This window comes from Nyctibius grandis, chromosome 3 (genome assembly GCF_013368605.1).
Source record: "Nyctibius grandis isolate bNycGra1 chromosome 3, bNycGra1.pri, whole genome shotgun sequence".
NCBI lineage: Eukaryota > Metazoa > Chordata > Aves > Nyctibiiformes > Nyctibiidae > Nyctibius > Nyctibius grandis.
The window spans coordinates 42,992,323-43,013,257 of NC_090660.1; the positions used below are offsets into that span (position 1 = coordinate 42,992,323).

Consider the following 20,935-nt stretch of genomic DNA (forward strand, 5'->3'; position numbering starts at 1 on the left):
GTTCTTTGGTCTAACCAATAATCTGAACTAAATCTTTGAGGAATTGAGCTCTCAGACTGTGCTATGCAAATGAGTATTTCCTTATATTTGTTCCATTAGTTTAAGCTTACTATTCTCTTATTGTGACATGAAAAGGGAGAATAAAAAGGATGACATCTTCATAAATCTTTGCTACTTTAGTTACGTTTCCTTTACATTTTCTCCTTCTTATATGAAAAAATCTTTAGCTGTTATGCGTTTGGGTGGTTGGGGGACATTTCAAGGTAGGAGTGGTTTTTTTTCCACTCAGCTATGAATTGTAAAGCTGGTTTTACTCCTGTCTTTGATACCTTTTCTAGGACAGGATAAACTTTACTCATTAGCCTTTTGTGCACTGTAAAAATGTATTTTCACAGAATCACAGAACAGTCAAGGTTGGAAAGGACCTCTGGAGGCCATCTTGTCGAACCCCCCTGGTCGAGCAGGTGGTAGGCTTATTTCTCTTCAGTTGAAATGGCCAGAATTGAACACAAAGAACAACACTTGGAATTATACTGCATGCTTGGTAGAATCTATCAAAGTAAAGGTTTGAGAGATTATTTTTTGTAATCTTCTCAGCATCATAATCTCACAGTAACATGAAGCATGAGCTTCATGACTGAACTGTATCTGAGGGCAACAATTGTTTTCAGAATATTGAACAAAATCGGCTGTTTCTGAATTTTAATGTATACTCTACATTTTAACTTGTTCCACAGAAATTTCAGTCACTGAAGGTCACACTCATATTTCCCATAAAAATGTAATACAACAAAGCTAAAATCTCACTATGTGTGCATTGCACACCAAAAAAAAGTCATAACAGTTTCCTAGCAAAATATCCACATAGGCTTTAAAAATGACATCTGTTCAATTTTAAAATACATTTTTTTTGTGAAAATAATCTGCATTCAGTAGCAGATGATATAAACAACTATTGCTTTTATGCAGTCTCAAAACCTCATCTAGAATGCTAACCATGTCGGACTCGTTGAGTTTCATACAGTTGAATGAGTTTAAGTATCCATGGTGGATGATGAATAAGCCCTGCTTTCTCTGCCTGTTTCTGAATGGCTGCCTGTAGTTCAGGATACCCAGCTTTATCCAGAGTAATTCCAGGGAATAGGTCATTAATGAGACTCATAAATAAAGGTTCATCTTCATCCACCTGTCAAGGATAAAGCAGGCAGAAATATATTATTTATTCATTGAAATTATTATTACAGCTGTAAACAATCTTTAAGAATATGCCATGTAAAAGATGGCAGTAGAAAACCTTATCTTTTCCAAAGCAAATATTATAATTATCAATCACTTTTATTAAGTGAATTTCATACAATGCAATCACAAGTAGTAACTTTAAATTAAATACTTAAAGCTTACAAAAATGTTAACATCTTAATACAGTTTTCTTCATTTGTTACATAAACCGGCAAGATTTATTCAAATCATATTTTGCCATGGATTTTTAAAGATTTTTTTCCTTCTGTAAATCACTGAAGCATGCCTATAGGTTTGAACACATGTACCAATGCACGGAAAAGATTAACATCAGAAACAGAGTAATTGGTTCCATCACAAAACTGGCTCCCAAGGTAAATACACAGAGACTAGACATGCTATAACCTTTCAATTACAGCAATAAAAAGAAAGATGAATACTTTAAATAGTAATATTGAAAGAGATTAGATTATACAAGCAGGCATTAGCTGCTTCCAATTACCTCACTCATTGCAATTCTTATGATGTTCTAAAAAGGCAATAGACTCCCAAGAAACTTATAAATTGAAATTCTGGATTAAGAAGGATCTTTAATGACATTACTAAAAGTTAATACAATATATTCTTCCTTTCTCTCCTTAGATAAGGCAGAAAAAAGAAAAAACAAGAGCCAATTTGAGGACCAGGTTAGGTTCCCTAGGTTCTGATGGTATTTCCAATGATTTTTTCAGCTAAGGCGTTTCATGTGTTTTCCTCTCTTTAAAAGACAATAGTGCTCACACCATAACCGTATTCTGATTCTCCACTCACCGATAGACCATATTAAAAACTGCAAAATAATGTATCCAACTTCTGAAGAAAAAGATCTTTTCAAAGTGCATAAGAAATGCAAACAAAGTACTCTTTTGGGGAAAGTCACCAGTGTTACAGTACCAGTTTGGAGAGGTTCATGTCCCGCAGAACTCTCATCACTACGGTTTTCTCTGGCTCTTTGGGATTAGATCTTTTCACTGCTCCAAGTGTTCTTAAAACAGACAGGATATTTCTAAGCCCGAAGTCATAGTGAATCTTGAAATAATACATAAACACAATGGGTACCACAAAGATTAAACACTTCAAAATCAAGACAGGGCTGAAAACTAAATTCATTAAAGAAAAAAATATGCTATTAAACTTTTAAAGATGTTTAATTTTACTGATCTTCTTTTTTTCAACTGTCAGAATAACTGTTTCACAGGCTTGTGGACACCTTGGGCTTCCTACATTTGCTAATGACTATTCTTTTACTATGTTTTTCTTCACTGAAGGAGATGATAGTCACTCAGGGTGCCTTTGGATATTTGTGCGTCAGAGTTCCTTTTTCTAAAGAGTCTGCATTTGTGCATGTAAAATGTCTGGAGGACTTCATGTATTCCTTCTGGCACATTCTTTTTAGATTTTGTGGGAGGTTGGTTGTTGCTAGTTTCTTCTGTTGAGGTATATTACATTTGCTGAAAACAGGTAATGTTCTGCCATTTCTTATTGCATTGATTCTTTATGTGACCCTGCTCTTTCCAGTTAACTGCCCAGATACCCAGCAGTACCTACTTCAAATTTAAAATCCACCATCAACAATTTAAATAAATAAGTTCCACTGGGAAAGACAGATTAATATGCCTCTAAGAAAGCCTGTCTGTACTTTATAATTCTAGTTTTCTGGCTAGACAGAAGCAATTTGTGTCCCACTGTACTATTAGAAATATCTGCAGTTCATGGGACTCCCATATCTAATGAGATGAACTCATTAATCTCTGTCTACATGCAATCATGTATTGCATCAGATGTTTTTCCCAACCTACAACAAACTTCATGAGGAACTTTAGCAAGTCTTTCAAAATATCCCATTACTACTACAGCTAACTATGAACGATGGGGTAGGGAGATAGCTCACATTAAAATGAAGAAATGGTGGGCCCAATTGAGAAACAAAAGATGCAGTCTGAGGTGGACAAGAGAAACTTCAAGAACGAAAGAACAGTATGGAAAGTGGCCCATCTCAAGTGTATGCATGCAGATAAGGAAGAGCCAAGAGGACAACATCATGGCAGAAGCTCTCACATTTTTCTTAGGTAACCAGCACAAGTAGGTGCCAATTTGAATTGCCTGTTCACTAATGCATGCATCATGGGAACAAAACAGGAGAAATTAGAGCTCTGTGTGCAGTTACACAGATACAGTCTAACTGGGATGACAGAAATGTGGTGGAATAGCTTACAAGACTGGAGTGGAGTGCTGCAATGGATGGATACAGGTTCTTTAGGAAGGACAAACTAGGATGGCTGGATTGGGAGTTGCCCTTTAAAGTGAAAGAGTGGGAACACTTTGCCTTAGGATGGCTGATGAGCCAGTTGAGAGCATTTGGGTTAGGCTTAGAGGGCTGATCAACATTCTGGCAGATGTCTGCTGCAAATTTCCTTATGAGGAAGAAGTTGATGAGACTTTCTTCCGACAACTGGAATTAGCCTCATCTTTGCAAGCCCTGGTCCTCACTGGGGGCTTGACACACCCCAGTATCTGCTGGAAGGGCACACAGCAGGGCAGAGGCACTCCAGGCTATTTCAACACTGTCTCCAATAACATCCTCACAGACAAAATGGTGACTAGACATGGCAGTCAGACATTTCAACAGCTTGACCAGAGAGGCTGTGCAGTCTCCACCCTTGGAGATATTCAAAGCTCGCCTAGACAAGATGCTGAGCCACCTGCTCTATTTGACCCCACTTTGAGCACAGGTATAGGACTAACTGACCTTCAGAGGTCCCTTTCAAACTCAGTCCTTCTCTGATTTTCTAGTTGTCTATAATGGATTTATACAAGAGCAGGACTGTCCAAAGGGCTGCTGACAGGCACAAGCAGAACAAACTAGCATACTACCATGGTTTTGCAGAAAGCTGTGCTTTCCTGCTCATATTACAGAGTATAGAATCACAATCCATGATGTAAACCACTAGGAGCAAAGATCAGCATAGCAGGCTTCTCTGATGGATACTGGAGAAATGTTAGAGGGTCCTGAAGAAATTATAAATACACATGGAAGACTGTTCCCCACAGACATCATGGCTTGTATAGTAAGAACTATGGAATTGAAGTTATAAGTGAGATATAAGCATAAAATTCAAATATATAATTATGATGTAGCTGGGTGTGAGGGCTGTGCCCATGTGCACACCCAGTGTACTTGGTCATTAATTTCCATTAATTAATAGCAAGGAACTCCCTTGCTAGCATCAGTAAAGGACTAACCCGAGAAAAGGCAATTGAGCTACATGCCTTCCCAACAAAGCATTTGACTAATTGCTACAGGAGTTCTCCAGATAAGAATTTCAAATAGTTCCATAGCGTCCTCCAGGCAGTTCCTACGATCTCTAGGCCAACTGATAAGCGCTACTTATATGCTTCAATATGTTGATTAACATGCTGAGTGGAGAATCTCACTGTCTTAGAGATTCCAGGGCAGTTTCTGCTGCAGAAATGACCAAACTATACATAGAAAGTCTTTGTGCAGATGCAGTAATGGTAATGTACAAAATATTGTACACCGTTAAGATAGTTAAAATAAGTTTTGTACACAGTTAAGTTTTGTTTGGGGGTGTGTGTTAATTTTAACTACTTTGTCCAGGATTGAAACAGTTTCAACACAAAACAAGCAAAGCACTTTTGCAGAAGTAGACGGCCAAATTTCTGATGCCTGCTTACATGGCTCTTCCACAGTGAGGGAAAGAATCATGTCTGAGACAATGAGAAAATTTAATCCTACTGAGGCCAAGCCTGGGTGAAAAAAAGAGACATCCATAGTCAATACTCTGGAGACAAGCTATGTTGCTAATTGCTGAAACTCTGCATACACAAATTTTCCTAAACAATGTCCACGAATTGAGCGAGATCTTGGAAAATGATCTTCTGACAAATGCAGCCTATAAGCCTCACAACTATAAAACACAGGCAGATGATAGGACTGAGAGAGCAGGTTGGACAGCAACAAATGGACTAACACTAGTCCTGCTAGATCAATACAGGGTGATTCAGATTGCCTAAAAACTAATTTGAAGGCTAATGGAGGCACCCTGGGCAATATTACAGGGAAGCCAGTAGCAAATATGACCCTTCAGAAGCCAGTCTACAACATAAAGCTGGTGAGTAAAACTTTCCCAGAAAAGGAAACCTGAGAGAAACAAAAATTGGAATCCAGTTTGGTTATACATATTGAGAGTTAAATTACAGAAGTATGGAGAAAGGAAGAGAAAATCCAAATCTGTACTTTTTTGTTTTAACTCTGAAATAATAAGGGCAATATGATGCACTATTACCTTACTCTGGTGTAGTCCAAGATTTCTACATGGAAGTCAACATAGTAACTAATAAATATGAGTTATAGAACTGAAATAATATAATGGAGAATGTCGTCAATATGCCCAGATTCATTAGAATCCAACCAAAGCAGGCTTCTCATTTGAGCTGCAACTTTCATATGATCTCTCTTTGAGACCCTCTAGTGGACAGCCAGCAGAGGGCATTCAAAAGGCAACAATTAGTTCTGTTCTTAAAAGCAGCTTTATCCTTTGTTTCTACTTAAATACCCCACACCAAACAGAATAGCACTTTTCTGGTAGCACACAAAAAACAGTGCCTTCTAGGCACTCTTCAGTTATTTACAGTTCTTACACTGTCTCTCCAATAGGTCTAGCCTTCATAAGTGAGGAGACTGAAAAATGTGTCCTCTACAAAGTTCATCAGAGCACTAATCACCGTTTCTCGTAACTTCTCCAATAACTGCACTCTTTAAAAATCACAAATCAAACTTCCTTTACTACACAAATTAGTTTGAAAAATAAAAACAAAGTGATGATTTCGGACTCTGTTTCTAGAACTTGAAACTGAAAACTCTAAAAAATGAATAGGTTCATGAGTGCCAAAATAATTATATATTCTATGAAAGTATATTCTCTACATTCCCTTCCAGTGACAGCTTACAGTTGGACAAATATTTATTTTACCTGTTTAGATAACTGCTCTTCACAGAGTTTGTAGAGTGTATAGAATTTTCGACTAAGGACTTGATTGTCTCGGAAACCAGCACTTGCCAGCTTGACTCGCATAATGATGCTACGGTCAGGTACCATCATAGCAACTGTGCGAAACTGAATCTTCAGATTTTCTGGAAGTTCCTGTCGTCCTGCGTAGCCAGGGTTCTGAAAAATGCAAAATATAAAATAAAATATTATATAATGAAAGCAGGATAGGAAGGCTTATGTTCTCTGATAATTATTTAGCAAACAGAAGCACAGGTCAGATTACAAAAGGTAACTCGAGCATATTACAATTACACACCACTACATAGTTGCCTAAATACTGCAGTTTGTGAAGTATGTGGTATCACACGTGTTATTTGGTGATGCCCAAGACGCACAGACACAGACAACCACTTACAGACCTTGCTGGAGCTGTTTTAAATGGTTAGTTCCTCAGGGACTTGATAGTGTTCCATTGCTGGAGGTTACTGTCCCTTGTGAGCATTCCCAGACCATTTCAGTGCAAAGTTAGTCAAGCAGTGCAAGCCATTACTGAACATAATTTAAACAGATCTGACCTTTCACTGAAGACGTCTGTCATTCATGTGACTACTGCATGGCTCAGCTGTGAGAACAGTAATCACTGGCTATGCAGCGATAACTTCTTAAACTCTTCCAGCTCTTTCCAAACTGCCTTTCCACTGGCCTTTGTATACCCCTAATTTGTCCTCATTTTCAAATTAAAGTGGTAACATTAACACCTTTTCAAAGGTAGGAAACCTTGAAATAAAGACAAATGCTTCCATCCTGAGATGTGGGTATGTAGCCTACAGCTAATGAGGTTGAGATACAAAGAGGCTTTTAAGGTGTTGCTACGCTTTCCTGCTTCTTTGCCTCCTGCACCTCTAGAAGCAGTCCACAGACATCAAAGATAAATCTTCGGGAGGCCAGTGAGCCAGACTGAGGGTTGATTTCCTTCATGCTGTCATACAGAAGGTCAAAAGCTCTTCACGGGTGGTGAAATACTGACTAGACCAACTACAGCAGTCCTTGCACTGGTCAATTAATTACTTCTGTTTTATTTTGACACACTTTGACTAAAAATATGAGATGGTTGGGTTTAGTCTCAATCTGTCAAATATTCAACTAAAAAAGCCCTTAAAATATGTAGTTAATGATAATTGCATACTTCAGGTCCTAAGTTCCAGTTAAAAATATGGGGAAGAGAAAATATGATCATTATTATTTGACCAAATTATTGTTCAAATTGTATTCACTATTTTCTAACAGACAGTTCCAATGATTTCAAGCGGGAAATTTCAATGGGAAATGAAATAGGAAAGATTTTTCACAATGATGCCATTTACACATATTCACACACATACCATAGTCAGAAATATACCAAATTCTCTGTCCATGTCAACAACATCACCGTCAGTGAAAATGAACTGAGGTTTCTTGTTTTTCTTACACTGAAGTACAATATATATCTGCTGAGCAGCTACTGACAAAACTGGAAGTTCAATGCGGTTAAATTCATCAAAGCAACCCCATGCACCTGACTGAGCTAAACCTAAAAAAGCAAAAAGAAAAATATATTGTTAAAATATCAGATCAAACAAGAATAATTTACATATAAAATATCATGTTCTATATAACTTAATGTAACATGAGAAGAACAGAGACTATGAACACAGAGCAAAATCACAGAATCGTCTTGGTTGGAAAGGACCTTTAAGATCATCGAGTCCAACCATTAATCTAACACTACCAAGTCAACCACTAAACAATATCCCTAAACAATATCCCTAAGCACCACATCTACTCATCTTTTAAATACCTCCAGGGATGGTAACTCCACCACTTCCCTGGGTAGTCTGTTCCCATGCTTGACAACCCTTTCAGTGAAGAAATTTTTCCTAATATCCAATCTAAACCTCCCCTGGTGCAACTTGAGGCTGTTTCCTCTCATCCTATCGCTTGTTACCTGGGAGAAGAGACCAACACCCTCCTTGCTACAACCTCCTTTCAGGTACTTGTAGACAGCAATACGGTCTCCCCTGAGCCTCCTTTTCTCCAGGCTAAACAACCCCAGTTCCCTCACCTGCTCTTCATAAGACTTGTTCTCCAGACCCTTCACCAGCTTTGTTGCCCTTCTTTGGACTTGCTGCAGCACCTCAGTATCTTTCTTGTAGTGAGGGGCACAAAACTGAACATGGTATTCAAGGTGCGGCCTCACCAGTGCCGAGTACAGGGGGATGATCACTTCCCTAGTCCTACTGCCCACAATATTTCTGATACAAGCCAGGATGCTGTTGGCCTTCTTGGCCAGCTGGGCACACTGCTGGCTCATATTCAGCCAGCCATCGACCAACACCCCCACATCCTTTTCCACCAGGCAGCTTTCCAGACACTCTTCCCCAAGCCTATAGCGCTGCATGGGGTTGTTGTGATCCAAGTGCAGGACCCAACACTTAGCCTTGTTGAATCTCATACAGTTGGCCTCAGCCCATCAATCCAACCTGTCGAGATCCCTCTGCAGAGCCTTCCTACCCTCAAGCATATCAACACTCCCACCCAACTTAGTGTCGTCTGCAAAGTTATTGAGGATGTACTCGATCCCCTCGTCTAGATCATTGATAAAGATATTAAAGAGAACTGGCCCCGACACTGAGCCCTGGAGAACACCACTTGTGACCGGCCACCAACTGGATTTACCTCCATTCACCACAACTTTTTGGGCCTGGCCCTCCAGCCAGTTTTTTACCCAGCGAAGTATACACCCATCCAAGCCATGAGCAGCCAGTTTCTCCAGGAGAATGCTGTGGGAGTCAGTGTCAAAGGCTTTACTAAAGTCTAGGTACACAACATCCACAGCCTTTCCCTCATCCAGTAAGTCGGTCACCTTGTCATAGAAGGAGATCAGGTTAGTCAAGCAGGACCTGCCTTTCATAAACCCATGTTGACTGGGCCTGATCGCCTGGTTGTCCTGTATGTGCCCCATAATAGCACTCAAGATGATCTGCTCCATAATCTTCCCCAGCACCGAGGTCAGACTGACAGGCCTGTAGTTCCCTGGATCCTCCTTCCGGCCCTTCTTGTAGATGGGCACCACATTCACTCATTTCCAGTCCCCTGGGACCTCCCCGGTTAGCCAGGACTGCTGATAAATGATGGGAAGTGGCTTGGTGAGCACTTCCACCAGATCTCTCAGTACCCTTGAGTGGATCCCACCTGGACCAATAGACTTGTGTATGTCTTAAGTGGTGCAGCAGGTCGCTAACCATTTCCCCTTGGATTATGGGGGCTTCACTCTGCTCCCCGTCCCTGTCCTCCAGCTCACAAGGCTGGGTACCTGGAGAGCAACTCATCTTACTACTAAAGACTGAGGCAAAGAAGGCATTAAGCACCTCAGCCTTTTCCTCATCCTTTGTCACCATGTTTCCTCCCACATCCAATAAAGGATGGAGATTCTCCTTGACCCTCCTCTTGTTGCTAATGTATTTGTAGAAACATTTTTTATTGCCTTTTACAGCAGTGGCCAGATTAAGTTCTAGCTGGGCTTTGGCCCTTCTAATTTTCCCCCTGCATAGCCTAACAGCATCCTTATAGTCCTCCTGAGTCACCTGTCCCTTCTTCCAAAGCCCATAAACTCTCCTTTTTTTCCCAAGTTCCAGCCAAAGCTCTCTGTTCAGCCAGGCTGGTCTTCCCTGACAGCTCATCTTCCAGCATATGGGGACAGCCTGCTCCTGCGCCCTTAAGATTTCTTTCTTGAAGAGTGTCCAGCCTTCCTGGACCCCTTTGCCCTTCAGGACTGCCTCCCAAGGGACTCTGTCAACCAGGCTCCTAAACAGGCCAAAGTCTGCCCTCTGGAAATCCAAGGTAGCAGTTCTGCTGACTCCCTTCCTTACTTCTCCAAGAACTGAAAACCTTACCATTTCATGATCGCTATGCCCAAGACAGCCTCCAACCATCACATCACACACAAGTCCTCTGTTTGCAAACAACAGGTCCAGCAGGGCACCTTCCCTAGTTGGCTCACTCACCAGCTGTGTCAGAAAGTTGTCTCCCACACACTCCAGGAACCTCCAAGACTGTTTCCTCTCTGCTGTATTGTATGTCCAGCAGACATCTGGTAAGTTAAAGTCCCCCATGAGAACAAGGGCAACTGATCATGCGACTTCTCCCAGCTGCTTATAGAATATTTCATTTATCTCTTCATCCTGGTTGGGTGGTCTACAGCAGACTCACACCATGATATCTGCCTTGTTGGCCTTCCCCCTGATCCTTACCCATAAACACTCGACCCTATTGTCAACATCCTCAAGCTCTAGACAGTCAAAACACTCCCTAACATACAGGGCCACCCCACCGCCTCTCCTACCTTGCCTATCCCTTCTGAAGAGTTTATAACCATTCATTGTAGCACTCCAGTTGTGCAAGTCATCCCACCATGTTTTCGTGACAGCAACTATGTCAGTTTTCCTGCTGCACAAGGGCTTCCAGCTCCTCCTGTTTGTTGCCCATGCTGCGTGCATTGGTGTAGATGCACTTCAGCTGGGCTATTGATCCTGCCACCTTTGTGGGAGGAGAAGCCCTAATTCCTGTATGACCATTCTGGGGCACTTCCGCGATTTCTAAATCATCACTAACCCTCGCGTCCCTGTTGCCACATGGGTCTCCATCACCCATCTCCACTGAGCTGGCAGACCAAAGGACCTCGCTAGCACGTTGTCCCTCACACACTGGTGTGCTGCCCCCAGGCTTGTCTCTAGTAAGCCTGGTTTTATCCCCTTCCCCCTTCCATACTAGTTTAAGGATCTTTCAAAGAGCTCTGCTAATTCCTCTGCATAGATCCTTTTCCCCAGGTGTACCCCATCTGCAGCCAGCAGGTGTAGTGTCAAGTAGATGGACCCATGATCGAAGAACCCAAAATCATGATGATAACACCAGTCTTGGAGCCAGGAATTGATCTCCTGGCTCTTCCTGTTTCTTCCTTCATCACACCCTGCAACTGGAGGGATAGAGGAGAACACTACTTGTGCCCCTGACCCCTTAACCAGTCGACCCAAGGCCCTGAAGTCTCCCTTAATTGCCCTCTGACTTCTCGTAGCTACTTCCTCGCTGACAAAATGAGAAGTAAGACTCAAAATAAATCGGGCTGTGCATTAATGACACCCAGAAAAAGAGTTACCCCTTGGAAGAAAGATATACAAACTATTTACAAAGAATCCTACACTTTTACAGCAACCATAAGGCAGAAAGTGTTCAATAACATTGTATATAGCACCTAGAAGCATAAACATGCACATGCGAGTGTGCCCAGCTCGCTCCCTGAAATGCCTGTACACCAATGCACGCACCATGGGGAATAAGCAGGAGGAGTTAGAAATCCGTGTTCGGTCAGGGGGCTATGATCTAGTGGCAATTACAGAGACTTGGTGGGACGCCTCGCATGACTGGAATGTGGTCATGGATGGCTATGTCCTGTTCAGGAAAGACAGGCCGCTAAGGAGAGGTGGTGGAGTTGCTCTTTATGTGAGTGAGCAGCTAGAATGTATTGAGTTCTGTCCAGGGGCGGATCAGGAGCGAGTTGAGAGTTTGTGGGTGCGAATTAAGGGGCAGGCTGGCAGGGGTGATACTGTTGTGGGTGTCTATTACAGGCCACCGGATCAGGATGAGGACGGTGATGAGGCCTTCTACAGGCAGCTGAGAGCAGTCTCGCAATTACAGGGCCTGGTTGTTGTGGGGGATTTCAACTACCCTGATATTTGCTGGGAGGCCTACTCAGCCAGCCATCCCCAGTCCAGGAGGTTCCTCCAGTGCATTGATGATAACTTTCTGATGCAAATGGTGGATGAGCCAACTAGGAGAGGAGCGCTGCTGGATCTGATCCTCACTAACAAGGAGGGTCTGGTTGAAGAGGTGAAGGTTGAGGGCAGCCTTGGTTGTAGCGACCATGAGATGGTAGAGTTCAGGATCTCATGTGGCAGGAACAGAATAGCTAGCAGAATCACAACCCTGAACTTCAGGAGGGCCAACTTTGGCCTTTTCAAGCAATTGCTAGGGGAAATCCCATGGGACAGGGTACTAGAAGGTAAGGGGGCCCAAGATAGTTGGTTAGCGTTCAAGGACTGCTTCTTCCGAGCTCAAGATCAGAGCATCCCAACAGGTAGGAAGTCAAGGAAGGGTACCAGGAGACCTGCATGGTTGAACAGGGAACTGCTGGGCAAACTCAAGTGGAAGAAGAAGGTGTACAGATCGTGGAAGGAGGGGCTGGCCACTTGGGAGGAATATAAGTCTGTTGTCAGAGGATGTAGGGAGGCAACTAGGAAAGCTAAGGCCTCCTTGGAATTAAACCTTGCAAGAGAGGTCAAGGACAACAGAAAGGGCTTCTTCAAATACATTGCAGGTAAAGCCAACACTAGAGGCAATGTAGGCCCACTGATGAATGAGGTGGGGGCCCTGGAGACACAGGATAAAAAGAAGGCGGAGTTACTGAATGCCTTCTTTGCCTCTGTCTATACTGTTGGAGGCTGTCCTGAGGAGCCCCGGACCCCTGAGGCCTCAGAAGAAGTCAGGATAGAGGAGGAATCTGTCTTGGTTGATGAGGGCTGGGTCAGGGACCAATTAAGCAATCTGGACGTCCATAAATCCATGGGCCCTGATGGGATGCACCCGCGGGTGCTGAGGGAGCTGGCGGAAGTCATTGCTAGGCCACTCTCCATCATCTTTGCTAAGTCGTGGGCAACGGGAGAGGTGCCTGAGGACTGGAGGAAAGCGAATGTCACTCCAGTCTTCAAAAAGGGCAGGAAGGAGGACCCGGGTAACTATAGACCGGTCAGCCTCACCTCCATCCCCGGAAAGGTGATGGAGCAACTTGTTCTTGGTGCTGTCTCTAGGCACATCAAGGATAGGGGGATCATTAGGGGCACTCAGCATGGCTTCACCAACGGGAAGTCTTGCTCAACCAACTTGATAGCCTTTTATGAGGATGTTACCCGGTGGATAGATGATGGTAAAGCTGTGGATGTGGTCTATCTCGATTTCAGTAAAGCGTTTGACACGGTCTCCCACAGCATCCTCGCAGCTAAACTGGGGAAGTGTGGTCTGGATGATGGGGTAGTGAGGTGGATTGTGAACTGGCTGAAGGGAAGAAGCCAGAGAGTAGTGGTCAGCGGGACAGAGTCCAGTTGGAGGTCTGTGTCTAGCGGAGTTCCGCATGGGTCGGTTCTGGGACCAGTTCTATTCAATATATTCATTAATGACTTGGATGAGGGATTAGAGTGCGCTGTCAGCAAGTTCGCTGATGACACAAAACTGGGAGGAGTGGCTGACACAACGGAAGGCTGCGCAGCCATTCAGAGAGACCTGGACAGGCTGGAGAGTTGGGCGGGGAGAAATTTAATGAAATATAACAAGGGCAAGTGTAGAGTGCTGCATCTGGGCAAGAACAACCCCATGTACCAGCACAAGTTGGGGACAGAGCTGTTGGAGAGCAGCGTAGGGGAAAGGGACCTGGGGGTCCTAGCGGACAACAGGATGACCATGAGCCAGCAGTGTGCCCTTGTGGCCAAGAAGGCCAATGGCATCCTGGGGTGTATTAGAAGGGGTGTGGTCAGCAGGTCGAGAGAGGTTCTCCTCCCCCTCTACTCTGCCCTGGTGAGGCCGCATCTGGAGTATTGTGTCCAGTTCTGGGCCCCTCAGTTCAAGAAGGACAGGGAACTGCTAGAGAGAGTCCAGCGCAGAGCCACGAAGATGATTAAGGGAGTGGAACATCTCCCTTATGAGGAGAGGCTGAGGGAGCTGGGTCTCTTTAGCTTAGAGAAGAGGAGACTGAGGGGTGACCTCATTAATGTTTATAAATATGTAAAGGGCAAGTGTCAAGAGGATGGAGCCAGGCTCTTCTCAGTGACATCCCTTGACAGGACAAGGGGCAATGGGTGCAAGCTGGAGCACAGGAGGTTCCACTTAAATTTGAGGAAAAACTTCTTTACGGTGAGGGTGACTGAACACTGGAACAGGCTGCCCAGAGGGGTTGTGGAGTCTCCTTCTCTGGAGACATTCAAAACCCGCCTGGACGCGTTCCTGTGTGATATGGTCTAGGCAATCCTGCCCCGGCAGGGGGATTGGACTAGATGATCTTTCGAGGTCCCTTCCAATCCCTAACATTCTGTGATTCTGTGATTCTGTGATTCTGTGATATAGAATGGAAACTCATCTATGCAAGGGGTGAAATTATCAGATGAGCTTGAGAGACACCTATCTATCTAAATGAAAAGCACAGAATCAAATTCAGAAATCATTACATTTGTGACAGAAGCATTGTAGCATTTTATAACAACTAATTCATAGGTCAAAAATTGTTGGAGAATAGCATCTTGCTGTTCAAGAGAGAGGAATCTGATGTCACACTTACAACTGTTATTTGGAACAGGCCATGGAGTTCTAGACAGACATTAGTATCCATAAACATCATGAAATGAATGTCTTTTGGGAGAGCCAAGTACTCCTTCTGTATCAAGTTAGCAGGACTGAAATAGGAGAGTCTACAGTGGCAGCTTTCCAGAGCAGTAGTGGGAAAGCTACGTAATCCCCTGCTATTCCACGTCCGTTTCACAAGAGTCAAAGGCTAGTAAGTCTACGCAGAAACTTCATGGATGCCATCTCCTTCCTTCCAAAGCCCACACCGGACTAGTATTTCCTATTGCCTGAGTCCAGCAAGGACTTGGATCAGTACTTTAACTGGTGCTACAAACTAATGTACAGAGGTGCTTAATCCATTCCACTGGGCTGGTGAAGCTCAGTTTGGCTTAAGCCTTTTGAAGGTAGTGCTAAAGACAGAAATAAAGCACATGTCCAAGAAAAGGCATTTGTGTGTTTTCAGTGTTGAACAACTATGCCCAGAGTTCCCCTGAATTCCCATACTTTATATGGCAATGCCTATAGCACTGGTAAAATAAAACAAGGGGTGGTTTATGTGTAATGTTAATTCCTTAAGACACTTAAGCTAACGGAAGAAAGTACTCAAAAATCAATAATAATACTATTAATACGTCCTTTTTCTCTCTCCTTTGTTTTGTTTTCTTTTTCATGTTTTCTCTTCTCATGTCTTCACTCTGGCCTGTTCTACTCATATTATCCTTCTTCCCTTCCCTCTGCTGTTCCTTGTCTGACCTTCTCTTGCTCTTTAAGATGTTCCTCTAGGAACTCTCATCTTACTCCAAATCCCCTTGAGGCCCCTTTTATGTTTCTTCTCTGCCCCTCTTCTACTCTGTCCCATCTTATACTGTGAGCAAATATCATAGCCAAATCAATACTTGACAGTTTTCGCAGATAGCAAAAAAAGAAAAAAATATAAAAATAATTCTTACATTCATTTTTTACCTTTTTTCATGCCCATTAACCACTTCTTTTAATATTGTTGCATTGACTGGTCTTTTTTACCCATGTGATTTTGGAAGAACTCTTCAACAAAATTAGTGGAGTCACATCAGATAAAAACCAGTGGTAGTAGAGCCAAAATTGGCTGCTTAAGATTTGATTCAGCCAGAGCAATACTGCAGATCTCCCATGAAACTCAGTTCAATTCCATACGTAGTAATCTTCTTCCTAAACTCCTTCTAACTAATTTCTCTGATATTATAAGGAAAAACATGCTCCAAAAGAAAAGTATTTGAAGAAAATTAAAATTCACATGGACTTAATCACAAAATTTAAGTAATTTTGTATATACAAATACCACAATGCCATAATGAAGCAAAGATTAAAGTACTTCTATAGACAGGTACCAAATTTAAAACATGAAAGACTCAATCCTGTTGTCTTTAAAAACAAATGAAGAAAGTTTCTTGACTTCACTGGTGTGGCAGCAAGTCCTTTAACTGTTCTCCCTCTTGTATGAGGAATATCAGGGCCCTGGATGCACCAATAGGCCTTAATTGCCCTGACCAGCCTTACCTGGGGCTTCTACCCACAATCTCTGTCCTCCAGTCCAGAAGCTCCATTTCAGCTCAGGCAGGTCTGAGTCTTCAGTCTTTGCCTCAGCTATGTTGTACTTAGGGCTGGGCACAGCCCTATCTCCTGTTACCCTGTCTTGCCGACAGAACTTCCTGGACGACCCCAGAACTATCTTACTTCCAGCCCTGCATCTTGCTGTTTCTGACTGAAGTTCCTAGATGGACCCTGGAGGCAACTTGTTATTGCACCTTGTCTGATGGTCACTGGACAGCTGATGGAACAAGCTGTCACCAACCTGCCCTGCTCAGGCACTGTGGGACTGTGCATTGGTCAGTGAAGTCCCTGCCCCTGCCTGTGTGGTGGTCACCCTTCACTCCTGGCTTGTCTTCCTTCATGGAGCTGCCCCACTCTTGCTGCTCCCTGATGAAAAATTCTTGCAGAGGTTTTTCAAATACATTTGTCCCCCTGTGTCACATGTGTGACATGTGTGACATGACTACTAGGATACATTCTAAAAAAAAACAAAAGTTTTTGCTACTTTGTTTATTAAACATAGAATCATAGAATTACAGAATCACAGAATGGTTTGGGTTGGAAGGGACCTTAAAGATCATCTAGTCCCAACCTCCCTGCCATGGGCAGGGATACCTTCCACTAGACCAGGTTGCTCAAAGCCCCATCCAACTTGGCCTTGAGCACTGCCAGGGAGGCGGCACCCACACCTCCTCTGGGCAACCTGTTCCAGTGTTTCACCACCCTCACAGGAAAGAATTTCTTCCTAATATCTAATGTAAATCTACCCTCTTTCAGTTTAAAACCATTCCCCCTCGTCCTGTCACTACATGCCCTTGTAAAAAGTCCCTCTCCCGCTTTCCTGTGGGCCCCCTTCAGGTACTGGAAGGCTGCTACAAGGTCTCCCTGGAGCCTTCTCTTCTCCAGGCTGAAGAGCCCCAACTCTCTCAGCCTGTCTGCATAGGAGAGGTGCTCCAGCTCTCTGATCACCTTCCTGACCCTCCTCTGGACTACTGAACATGAATATCTACTCTTTGGGATACAACAATGAAAAGCTCTAAAGATGGATATTCTTTAAGAAAGAGACTTTGCTCCATATAATATTGTACTATCCCTATATTAAAGATTTTTGAAATTAATTTCTCTACAGGATGGTGATGTGAGGTTCTAGCCAAAAAAATTTTCCTTGGGAAAGGAAAAAAAAAATTACTTGTTCTGTAATGCCACCTGCTGCACGGAGTCAGGAAATCTGACTCTCAGGCAAGGCCAATATCTCACAGCTTTGAATAAATTCAGTTCTTGCAAAATTATTTCATTCTGCTGGTGTTTAAAAAGAAAAAGAACATATACACATATGCATACACCCACCCCCACACACAAGCAAAGGCACAGCAAGCAAACTGTCAGCTGCGTAACAGCTTAGAGACAACGTAATTTTGTTGTGCCCTGTCATGCTGTGCATTAATTGCTGTCCCCACACAGAACATAGTATGATAATCCAATACAGAAATGGCGTAAAAGCAGAAAATAAAGGACAAGACTAAAGAGATCTTTAACTATGTGTAAGAGATGTGACACACACACACTCCAAGTCAGTACAGATATCCTGCAAACCTGGTGCTCACATGATATAAGAATCCCACAGCATAGCTACTTCAAAATGCATCTCTGCAATGTAGTGCCACGTCCCTTTCCATGTCAGTGACCCCATGGCCTAGGCACAGCTGGGTGGCCTGACCCTTGAATGCTACACTGTGGCCACAGTCCCCAGTGCAGGTACTAGGGCCCCACACATGAAGAAAGGATGTTGCAGCCTACTGTGACAACCGCTGTTCTGCCAGGTGACCCAACAGGCCTGATGTGCTGCTCCGCACTGGGAGGTCTGGCTAAACATCATGTGACCGCACAGTAATTAATAATGACAAAGCACCTATAAACTCTCTTTTGTATTGAAACGACACATCTCTTAATATTTTACACAGGGGTAGAACCATAGTGATGCAATTCAAAGCAAATTTCACTAAAACAGAACTCTGTCTAGCCAAAGTGCAGTCCAGAAGCAGTAAGCTACAAGGTACTCATTGGTCCTGAAAGCATTTACAGAGCTCCATACTCATTTATTCACCTTCTAAATTAAGATAAACATAAAATCTTACATTAAATATCACATCAAATATCAAATCACAAAAAGGTGCCTCAGGTAAGACTGGAGTTGTTTGACTGTAACTACAGAAAACAACAAAAGCAAACACGACTTTTATACTCATCTACAGACAACCACAGCTGAAACGTTTCCTAAAGGGCATTCACCAACACTTTTCAGTAACAGTGATGAAGTACCCCTGATTTCCCGTTCCCCGGCAATTTTAACACCGAATTTGATATAACAGAAAACTTGAAAATTCACCTTCTCACTTGCTTCCCTGGTACTTTCATGAATTACCTCTGGTCCAATTCAAATGACCAGTTATATCTGAACCTACTTTTAGGTTCAAATTTCAAAAATAAAACTATCAAAGATTAAAGTCCAGGCCTTGGACATCTTGACTAGACCATCTGCCTGTTAATAGCTGGAGCTGCACAGGAAAACAAAAGAGATAGGAAGACAAAGAAGCAGGGAGACAGAACCTCAGCTCTGAGCCAACCAGGAGACCTTTACACTATTAATTTTACAGTATACAATATATTGTTATGGTATTATATTATATTAAATTTTTTGTCTTATTGTCCTTACAGAAAAAAATCTAGAAACATGGCTGCAGACATGACACCACCACCTACACACAATCTTTTTCTCCTCGCTGCTAGATCTGCTAATATCTGATAACTTGACCCACAGCACCAGAAGAAGTGAAAAGTTTGGAAGAAAAAACACTGGTGATGGAGTACAAAGCCTGTCGCAGACACATGGAATTCTGAAGAATTTCTCAATGTGTGCGCTAAAATATGTAGTACGTTTCATGAGAACTTTCTTATCAGTCTGTATGAAAGCGCTTCTACAGCTGTGAAGAACTATCCTTTTTTTTCCATTAAAGATCTCATATGCATTAAAGAATCTTTCTCTAAACTCACTTCGCTCCTCCTATTAAACCAAAAAGGAGCTCATTTCCTTCCCCAACTTCAGTATATCCACTCTTCAAGAAATACCAGATATCATAAAGATGTTTCAACATAAAAATTGTGATTCCAAGCCAGGCCCTTCCAAGTTGTGAAAATAAGTCCAAAGCAACTGGTGCCCTCCACAAATGAAAGCATTAATAACTCACGTAAGAAAAAAATCTTACTTTTGCTCCCAGACACAAAAGAGTCTGATGAATGGTGAAAAAAAATCACCCTATCCAGGCTCTATTCAGATGGATCTATTATGTAATTCCCAGCCAACACCATCCCACTAGCAAATTGACTGAGGTAAGAAGTCACAAGCATCATGGTCACCTGAGCACCAATTTGTTGAGTTCTATAAGCATCTTTTCTAACGCATATTGAACATCAGCATGCCATTAAATGAGGCAGCCAGATAACAGGGACACATTACACAGTATTACTTAGCTTTTGTTGAATATGATGACAGTACTACATGGAAAATGGTCAGCTTATAGAAAACAACAGACAAAGGAAGCTGAGCCCTAAAACTCAGCTCATGTTCTTAGACACAACAATTGTGCCCAGTTTTACTAAAAGAAGGCAATGACAAGCTGCAGTTATCACTATTGCCTCAACCTGAAATGAAAAAGGATAAGTTACCAAACTGCTCAGGATAAGAAGGCAGAAACAAAGCAAGGATACAGAAGCTAAATGTCTGGGTTGACACAAGTCAGTACCAGTTTGCTACAAAGAAGTGAAATCACCAAGGAGTTGGGAAAAAAGGTGGTAACATAAAGGGATACAAACATTCTCACAGAAGGAGCATAGAGGAAAAAGACAACAGCTTGGTGAGATCAGAGTCAAACCCACTCCAAGGAGAAAGAAAGGCTGACATCCCACCTCCTGGTTGATGACTGCAGGTACAGCAGAGACCCAGTAGATGACTGCACTTGGTGTTATGAGAATATTCATGCCGTCAGACAGCAAACTGGTCCCAGCCCTCTTCTGTTTATTACCACCAAGTACAATAAACTTGGGACACTAAAAGTCTGCACACACGATAAAAGACATGCAACTAAAAGCTGGCCCAAAGATCTGGGAGTTACAAGAGGTGCTTTGAGAAACTTGTGACCTTGACTGAAGGTATTCACACGTGCAGTTAGTTCACTTTCTAGCTTAGAAATGATCCTCCGTTTGTTTGGTATTATATAAATGAGCAACTTTCTATAGCTTCTGGTCACTAGGTAACTATCTTCTCTCTTGATATGTAATGATCTGGCCTTGGTTATAAACACAGTATTTACCTCAGGTAAGGACTACAATAATGCAGTATATTCATTACAGAAGTCTTCAGATCCAGGAGAGTTTAACCCACATCCCAGTGTAATTTAATGGGATACTATGAAACCTATCATCTTCTGCTCTCGCTGCTCATAGGAGCACCAAGACAGTTTCAGCCTTCTCCAAGGCAGTGAATGCCTTCATTCACATAAAAGAACAAAGCTAAAGCTAAAGCTAGAAGACTAGCTAAAAGACTGCCTAATGCTTTAAATTAAGACTGCGATCAAACTTTCCATTCTTGTGGCATTAGC

General features: G+C 42.6%; 1 protein-coding gene across 1 annotated transcript in view; it reads right to left on the bottom strand.

Moving 5' to 3' along the window:
• LOC137661472 (dynein axonemal heavy chain 5-like) overlaps window positions 1-20,935 on the bottom strand; it is a 186,717-nt gene that overhangs the window by 98,875 nt on the left and 66,907 nt on the right. The window contains exons 42-45 of the mRNA XM_068397024.1: window positions 7,673-7,860; window positions 6,273-6,467; window positions 2,173-2,307; window positions 997-1,186 (exon numbers count right to left, since the gene is read on the bottom strand). Coding sequence (XP_068253125.1) covers window positions 997-1,186; window positions 2,173-2,307; window positions 6,273-6,467; window positions 7,673-7,860 — 708 coding nt within the window. The remainder of the gene's footprint in view (window positions 1-996; window positions 1,187-2,172; window positions 2,308-6,272; window positions 6,468-7,672; window positions 7,861-20,935) is intronic.